General features: G+C 39.5%; 1 protein-coding gene across 2 annotated transcripts in view; it reads left to right on the plus strand.

The window, feature by feature from the left end:
* LOC137265819 (SH3 and PX domain-containing protein 2A-like) overlaps positions 1-6,525 on the plus strand; it is a 131,748-nt gene extending 125,223 nt beyond the window's left edge. For both annotated transcript variants that reach the window (XM_067801281.1, XM_067801282.1), the window contains one exon: positions 4,156-6,525. In XM_067801281.1, coding sequence (XP_067657382.1) covers positions 4,156-5,211 — 1,056 coding nt within the window. In that variant the 3' untranslated portion in view covers positions 5,212-6,525. The remainder of the gene's footprint in view (positions 1-4,155) is intronic.
* The last annotated feature ends 3,311 nt before the right edge of the window (positions 6,526-9,836 follow it).

Genomic DNA, 9,836 nt, shown 5'->3' on the forward strand with positions numbered 1-9,836 from the left:
AGAATAGGCCATAAAAGGCAACTGTGCTTGTCGTAAGAGGTGACTAACGGGATCGGGTGGTCAGGCTCGCTGACTTAGTTGACACAATCATGTCATCGGTTCCCACTTGCTCAGATCTATGCTCACATAGTTGATCACTGGATTGTCTGGTCCAGCCTCAATTATTTACAGACCGCCGCCATATAGCTCGAATATTGCTGAGTGCAGTTTAAAACTAAACTCACTGGCCTCTGCGCAGATCGATGCTCATGTTGTTGATCACTGGGTTGTCTGGTCCAGACTCGATTATTTACAGAGTGCCACCATATAGCTCTATTATTGCTGAGTGCGTCGTAAAAATAAACTCACTCACTCAGAGAGGAGGAAGACAGGTACTACATGATGGTCATAAGTACCAACTCCATGTTGTCAGACAGGTACCCACTCACTGGAAGTGTATCATAGATAAGTGCAAGGGTAGATCGGGCACCATATATCTTCCCTATCAGAACACAACCACCCTCCTCTAGTGAATTAAGAAGACAGCAGACTACTCACTAGACTTAGGCAACGAGTCCGAGAGGAGGTAAAGCCCATTCAGCAAATCTACAATGAAGAAATGCAGCACCTAGACGAAGATGCTTCTGCCACTGTTGCTTCATTCTACAGTAATCGATGTGGCCTCTACCGTGTATGTTTGTATTGAAATGTAAAAATGATAATGAATGAATGATGCAGAATAAAAAATGCATAGAAGCAAACTGACTTTTTTCTTTGAAGTGGGAAGTCCACTTTCAAATCATGGGGATGACACATGCTGATAGTTATGTAATCACTGGCCAACAGACCATAACATGTTGTTTTAAGACTGTGGGTGAAATGAGAACATGCCCCTTGACTTACTAATCAATTAACAAGTGATGATGTCATCTTTCCAAGACATTTACAAACTTGTAAATGTTTTATTGTAGTGAAAGTTACAGCAGAAAACCACATTTGCTCTGGAGCGCCCACTCCCTGGGATTTTTTATCAATTCATTTCCACTCAGATATTAAATATGAGAGAGACTACAAAGCGTGAGATAGGATACGTATTATAAATATTTGCAATTTATTGTTAAAATGTTCACTTTTCATGAAAAGTTGTTTCTAATCCAAGTATAATTTGGTATTATTGTTATGATATGGGTCTCGGTAGTGAGGATACCAGTGAAATCCTTTATCTAACTGGCATGCTGGTCTACTAGGGGGAATTAACTCCGCAAAGAGTCCGAAGTCACTAGAAGAAGAAGAAGAAGCTAATTACAACTTTATTAACAAGAGATAGAAAAACAAGGGTGGCCACAGAGGGTCGGTACAACCCTCTGGGCTCAGGGCTAGAGCTCACCTGTGTTGGGAGTCTAAACCCTACTGATGGACAGATGGAGGTGAAGACTATTTAACTACAATTGAAACGGTTAGGTCCCGTAAGTCCGACCTTTGGATGTGTGTGAAAACAAACTGGTCGGTCTGGAGGGTTGTGGCGTTTAGGTCGACTAGTTCTAGACAATAGGCAGTCAACATTTTCACAACGACAAGGTTAATGCTAAAATGTTCACTGGAACATAACTGAACAAGGATCACGCTGCAAAATGTTATTTTTATTTATGCAATCATTCCTCCAGTAACATTGCTTAATAACAATTAAACAGTAAAATTATCCTGAGAAAAGAGTGCCAAATTTGCCTGTTTTTTTTCACCATACAAATGAACAGATTCACTACTGCAAGACAAATCTCATGGATAACAACTTCTTGATTTATTTTTCACAACATTTGTGGCCTAGTTCTTGCCCCATCATTAGGTGCATAATGGATTATCCATATGAGTTGTCTGGTATTACTGCATCAACTTTTGAAGAATCTGTGAACAGATTCAAGAATATGCCCATTTACAGGTGCAGTTCCATGATCGTTTGCAAAAATTACTGATCCTGCTGAGTATCCTTTTGGGTAAAAATAAGCATTAATTCAGGTTTCAGTATATATTGGACAAGTAAAGAAAAGAATGAAAACTATCTTCATTTTCCTAGTCCACAAGAGCATATCAGACTCTCAGAATTGTATCTTTCATACAGGAATATATAGAATGCAGGTATGCAGCATAGTACACACAGTAAATGCCCAAGCGACATGTCTGCTGGAATGTAAAGTGTGTTTGTTCATGTAACCAGCCAGTAATTCACGATGGTGTAGACTGTGTGCTGCATGGGTTTATCTGGTAGTGATTTAATATGCAGCGTGGTTTTTTTTAATTCTTTTTTTTGTGTGCGTATAAAACATTTAAGAAACATCTCCGTTCTACATACTGAAAGTCCACTCTGCTTTAAGTAATGTGATAAACCACTTCAACGCACCGCCATGGTGGAGACTGTTGATGTGCAGTCTTTCTTAATGCATCTCCATGAGATCCATTCTTCCGTTTACCTCTTGTTCACACTCTAGATGTAACCATTTGCACAAAGGTATCCTCCACCACGAGAAGTGGGAAGAAACTTGTAGTCTAGTCGTGCATTTGCCATAACTGAGTTGTGAGAATGATGATGAATACTTTCATTTCCAACATTCTTATAGCATGCAAATTTATGTAAAAATTGAATAACTCACCAGTAAGCAACATAATCAAAGTCACTGAGTGAGATTCACTCACTCTCTTGCACACATGCCATGTTTTGTTTCCTAAGTGAACACATTTCATATTTTGTAGAATGCCAGTGTCAAAATTCCTCAAACAACACAGTTGTCACAACATCAAACATCAAAGGACTTTTACCTCGGCCCAAAGGTCAAACTTACGGGACTACCCCGTTGAAACAATACAAAGATTATGATTTGCTGACTGATAATAGCCAATGAAATACAGAATAAACAAAATGGGGTGTGTCCTACCAGAACAACTTCAATGACCAGACAGGGGGAGTACTTAATCTTTTAACCCTATTCTAAGTGGCATTAATCGTGTTGGCACATTTACTGGATGCTTGATTGTTTACTCTGGGCTGCAACATATGTCATATTTGGGATTTCACTTTCTTAGTAAAGTACAAATTCTAGTACTTTTTTTCGGTTGAGTCCCATCCGGGATTCGAACCCGCACCCTCAGAGTCAGGCACCTAATCGCCAGCACACAAAGTCAGCCGCCTAGCCCGCTCAGCCACCGCGACTTCCACAAAGTACGCAGTCTAAACTACCAGTTGTCCGACTTTCATTTGTGGAAATCGCGGTGGCTGAGCGGGCTAGGCGGCTGACTTTGTGTGCTGGCAATTAGGTGCCTGACTCTGAGGGTGCGGGTTCGAATCCCGGATGGGACTCAACCGAAAAAAAGTACTAGAATTTGTACTTTACTAAGAAAGTGAAATCCCAAATATGACATATGTTGCATTTGACCACTTTCTAAATGGCATCGTGTAATCATACTCTGGGCTGGATTAACTGGTGTTTGCATAATGTTATTTTACTGTAGGTGATGGCATGTTTACCTCATCAAAACAGTTTATTAACCTGTCTAGACATAACCCTTGTCTTAGTGAATGGTTTGTCTTACTGTGAATTCTGATTACCTCAGGCTAGGATTTTAACTCTAGAACATCTGTGAAATTGTGTGGTCATAACTTATACCTTTTTCAATAGAGTGTCTGTGAGATAAATTTTACTACTTTTGACAGGAGTCTTGTCTAAGCTATTACTGATACATGATGAAACTAATATTCTATATTTATATTTTCCAAACATTTGAATACTAATGTATTGTTTGTACTGGTTACAATTGATAATGAATTTTGGTATGAATTATTATTTCATGATATTATGATACAAGAACTATTGTATAGTGCACCCCACTATTAAGTGCATTCTAAATTTCAGATTTTGTCTCGATGAATAAAGGTTTGCTTTTATTCCACCCCTGATATTCTGGAACAAAGATTTGAAGTCTGGAATTGAATTCAGACACTTTTCAACACAGCCTTTCCATTAAGCAAGAGCACTCCAAACCAAATTGTCCTCATATATGAGAAATATCTGTTTGCACACATTTTCTCATCCGTTATGATGAAACATATTCTGACAGAAGCCCCAACTATTTCATATTTTAGTGGGTTCTCAATAACTATGTCTGTATATTGACATTCTGTTTCAGAATGGATCAGACTCTGACGACAGTCCTCGCTCGAATGAGTGTTTTGTACATTCTTCGTCATCAAAGATATCCGAAATTGTGACAGAGAAATGTGACAACATATGTTTTGGGAAGAAAAAGCCAATACCACCACCTGAAAGCCAAACATGTCACAAACCTCCATTGTTGCCAATACCGACATCAAAGTCATCTAACGTTCTGTACCCAAAGCAAAGTGAGGAAGGAATTATCAAGAAAATGTTTTTACCAGGGGCAAGACATTTGACAGAAAATGTGAAAACACCGGAACCTGCCAAGGCAATGATTCAACCCCAGTTGAAAGTCAAATCAACAATGTTTGATGGAGAAGAAGAAGATGATATTACCAGTAAACAAGCACATGCACATTCTACCACAACTCTTGTGAAGAGAAAAATGGATAAAGTGACAGAAGAAGCTGCTCATAAAGAATCTGCAGCATCCAGATTTGGAAAGAAACCACCAATCACTGGAGTCCAGAAACCTCAACTAAGGCCAAAGCCTACAGGTTTTACTTGTCATTACAGTTCCAAAGCCATAAAACCAGCAGATAGTCTTGAGTCTAAACATAATGTCAGCCAAGTAGTCATGAGTCCATCTGTATGCCACACTGAAGAAGTGACAGAGGTAAGACTGCCTGAGTTAAAAGCTATACACAAGAGTTACATGGTCAGTAGCATTATCAATGCATTTGATGGCAAGTTGGTGTTTGGGGGAACACCTGCTATTCCAAGACCAGGAATTCTGACGGAGAAGAATAAATGTACCCCAAAGGATGATGTCAAAGATGGCAGTGGTCCAGTACCCAATCCCTTACCAGCAGAATTAGAATCAACTGATGACTGGTCTCTCGCGAAATCTACTCACACTCTGTTTAAGACAGTAAGTATATTTACAGCAGAGAATGAAGGAGAACTTGGTTTTGATGAAGGAGAAGTTGTAGATGTTGTTGAAAAAGGTGATGGGGGATGGTGGCTCATAAAAATTTCAGGACGTGGCAAGGGTTGGGCTCCTGCCAAGTATATCAAAGAATATTAGGAGTCAGCATCAAGGCTCAGACTTCCACCTAAAAACAAGCCAGTACTGCAAACAAAACTAAATTGAAAGTGTTACTTTTCACAACTTGTATTCTGGTTCCTTTAATTTCCTGCTCAGAATATTTGCTGAGAAGTAAACTTTGTCACAGTTACACTTATTAATTATACTTCATTGAGTCTAACAAACCCTAGTAGGAAGTCATATCAGGTAACCTTTGAGATTGACCAGCTTACCAAACTCCGAAAGTGGACATTTACATATTCCTTATGAACTTTTACCTCAAAAAGGTTTTATGTGTTCCGTATGATTGCTCCCGGGTGATGCACAAAGAGCACAGCTACCACACTGTCGACAAGTGAGTAAACAGTCACTGAAAATAGTATTTTTCTCAGTATTGAAGGATGACAGCTTATGGAAATAGCTGATGGTAATGATGTCATCAGAAACCCCTAAATGTACATACTGCAGGTGAAATATGTGTGTTTTATGCAGATTTTCATTAGTTGAGGGATCAGTGTCAGTGACTGGGAATTTTGTAAGTTCTGCCAAACCCTAAAAAATATCTGTTGTATGATTGGTTAAAACCAATCAGCCGTCTTGGTCATAAGTCGCTCAAAGGTTATCTGACACGACCTCCTACTGGGGTTTGTTAGACTCAGTAGGGGAGTGTAAGGAATAATACTCAGACTAAGTTTGCTTGATTTGCTGACATTTATCAATGAGCAGTTGATATTTATTTAATTAGTATGAGTCTTTTATGATCTATATCGAGCTCTAGAGGTTTTAGTTTCAGTATTTTTGTGCTGAACATAGCCATTGTGAAAAGGCAGGCCCTTTTATGTCAAATTTTTCTTTCTTGCTGTCTACAAAAGTTGCATGATACAATCACTAACATGACTTTTAGAGAATCCCTCCTTTGCATATTGATTTTCAACTGTTTTGGGATTGTTTCATGTTCTAGCCATTCTCAGCAAACTAAGGTATTCACCATTTTCTATGCATCTTCCCAACCTATTAAAAACAACGGCTAAAGTCTGGCATCTGTTATATTTGGGAATCCTTAGGACCACATTCCTGCGGGGTTTCATATATAGCTCTTCAAAGGGGACTCGGAGCATACTTTTTTTTTGGAAGTCCATTTACAAAATTGGGAGTCCATCAATCTCAGATCTGCATGAAATTGGTGATCATGGAATTGGATGCTTCCCATTCGATAATGATTGTGTTATGATGTGTGTCACTTTCAGTGTCTTCAATGTCAGAATGTTTACATCTGAATAACATTGACAATAAAATTTACATACAGTACCGAAATGTGAGGTGGTGCTTCTGTTAATGCTGTACATGTATATATTGATTTAAATATACTGAAAACCATTAAAACGCAGTTTGACATGATTTCTTTACCTCACACAAATGTCAACATATATAGATGTAACTGGCAGATATGTTTTAAATAAACATCGGTGGATAGCTTAATCGGAAAATGTCCAATCGACAACAACGTCAGTGACGCAACATCAAACAAAGGAGGGGTCACTTGTCGCCAATAACATGTGTGTCCACTGTGCACTGCAAGACAGTCTCTGGTGGCATTGGAAGACACAGATTTCTCAGAAACAGCTATGGGATGGTCATGGTCATGGCACCAATGACCCGAAAATGTTGTCTGAGTTGACCAACAGTGGATGGACGCACATCACAATCATCACATCTGAAGAAACGCTGCTAACCACACCGAGAACCTGATTGTTGTTGTCTTATGTCAAGCGTGACATTTTATCAGCGTGTTTCATTTTCATGATTGCTTGATTGCTTTATAGGGTGCAGGTAATGCATGCGCACAACGTGTTTCATGAATGTGGTTCTGTTTACGAGGTTCAGTTTTAAGCATCAACGATCATGAAAGGGGAATGCTCTGGGACTCAAACTCGAAATGGCTAAGAAATATCAGCCTTTTATCCCTCTATATAACAAATAAAAAATCATCAATACAAGTTCTGTAAGTTGTAGGACAACAATTCCTACTGCATTTTAATGGCTTTCAGTGTATGAGTTATGTTGAACTATAACAAGACAAGAGAAAGTGACAGGAACTTTATCAAAGATGTGAAATGTGCAAACTATTTACAACTTTCAACCAACTGTGATTAATTGACTCTCAGATTGGAATATTGCCCCCAGGCTTTCCTGTGAAAGCTTCAAACAACTTTATCAAAGTCTTCAGCAGGTGGAAATGTAGTTTCATCAAAATCATTCTTGTTCAATCTTGTATGGTTCAGCATGTTTCTAGCAGCAGTTTTTTGTATTCTGGATGGAAAAGCCCTGTTCACAAGTGGCTGAAGTGACTGGAATGATGCTTGCTGTTTTTGAAAGAATTACAAAGTCTGTATACGCTTTTTTGTCCCTATTAGTCCACTGCACAGATCTTTGAATGCAAGTGCACTTTTGTGCGATTTCACAAAATGTTCGAAAGTTAGAAACTGATTGAGTGCCTACTCTCTAACAATGAAATCACCATAGTGATCAGGGTTAATTAACCTTATCAGTTCCATATTTGTACAGGTCTCTTGGTCTAGCAGGATATCTGTTTTGGATAAATAACAAAATATCAATTGATTCCAGTAAGTCAAGATCATCTTGGGGAAAACGCTTTTCTAGTTTTGAGATGAAAGAGTTGATATATCTTTCCCGAGACTGTTAAATCTTTCTTTCATAGCTTGGCTGTCCACCATACCCATGCCTTTGTAGGTAGGTGTTGTACCTGCAGCTGCAGGTGTTCCTTCTGGAAGGTAAGACTGAGTGTTCCTATTACACACCGTGCATCAACCAAAAATGCAGTTACAAGCAGAAACCGTGTGGAGGCCATGAAGTGATGCAGTGCTATTGACTTTAGGTCTTGACTGGCATCTGTGCCTTTTACACACATCGCCAATGCATCATATGACTGTAGAATCATCTTTGCTGCAGCTTCAACAGACAACTGTCTAACAGATGATGGTTCATGAACTTGTTTACGATGCGCTTATAAAACATCCTGCAGTTTCGAAACGATCATATCTCACAAGTATATGACAGGGGTATGAGACAACTTTTGACAAAATGCATGGTATAGTGCAGAAACGCGAAAATAAATCAACACATTGAAAACCTGTCGATGTACCACTAGACTACAATGTAATCTACCTCCAAGACAGTTCAAGGACTGTAAGGGGGTATCTGTAATAATCGAGGCGTCGTTTCTACAGTGACAGGCCTTTGCCCGATGCATGGTATAGTGCAGGAACGCTAAAATAAATCAACACATTGAAAACCTGTCGATGTACCACTAGACTACAATGTAATCTACCTCCAAGACAGTTCAAGGACTGTAAGGGGGTATCTGTAATAATCGAGGCGACGTTTCTACAGTGACAGGCCTTTGCCCGATGCATGGTATAGTGCAGAAACGCTAAAATAAATCAACACATTGAAAACCTGTCGATGTACCACTAGACTACAATGTAATCTACCTCCAAGACAGTTCAAGGACTGTAAGGGGTATCTGTAATAATCGAGGCGTCGTTTCTACAGTGACAGGCCTTTGCCCGATGCATGGTATAGTGCAGAAACGCTAAAATAATCAACACATTGAAAACCTGTCGATGTACCACTAGACTACAATGTAATCTACCTCCAAGACAGTTCAAGGACTGTAAGGGGTATCTGTAATAATCGAGGCGTCGTTCCTACAGTGACAGGCCTTTGCCCGATGCATGGTATAGTGCAGAAACGCTAAAATAAATCAACACATTGAAAACCTGTCGATGTACCACTAGACTACAATGTAATCTACCTCCAAGACAGTTCAAGGACTGTAAGGGGGTATCTGTAATAATCGAGGCGACGTTTCTACAGTGACAGGCCTTTGCCCGATGCATGGTATAGTGCAGAAACGCTAAAATAAATCAACACATTGAAAACCTGTCGATGTACCACTAGACTACAATGTAATCTACCTCCAAGACAGTTCAAGGACTGTAAGGGGTATCTGTAATAATCGAGGCGTCGTTTCTACAGTGACAGGCCTTTGCCCGATGCATGGTATAGTGCAGAAACGCTAAAATAAATCAACACATTGAAAACCTGTCGATGTACCACTAGACTACAATGTAATCTACCTCCAAGACAGTTCAAGGACTGTAAGGGGTATCTGTAATAATCGAGGCGTCGTTTCTACAGTGACAGGCCTTTGCCCGATGCATGGTATAGTGCAGAAACGCTAAAATAATCAACACATTGAAAACCTGTCGATGTACCACTAGACTACAATGTAATCTACCTCCAAGACAGTTCAAGGACTGTAAGGGGTATCTGTAATAATCGAGGCGTCGTTCCTACAGTGACAGGCCTTTGCCCGATGCATGGTATAGTGCAGAAACGCTAAAATAAATCAACACATTGAAAACCTGTCGATGTACCACTAGACTACAATGTAATCTACCTCCAAGACAGTTCAAGGACTGTAAGGGGTATCTGTAATAATCGAGGCGTCGTTTCTACAGTGACAGGCCTTTGCCCGATGCATGGTATAGTGCAGAAACGCTAAAATATATCTACACATTGAAAACCTGTCGATGTACCAC

Source organism: Haliotis asinina, chromosome 15, assembly GCF_037392515.1.
Source record: "Haliotis asinina isolate JCU_RB_2024 chromosome 15, JCU_Hal_asi_v2, whole genome shotgun sequence".
NCBI classification, from domain to species: Eukaryota; Metazoa; Mollusca; class Gastropoda; order Lepetellida; family Haliotidae; genus Haliotis; species Haliotis asinina.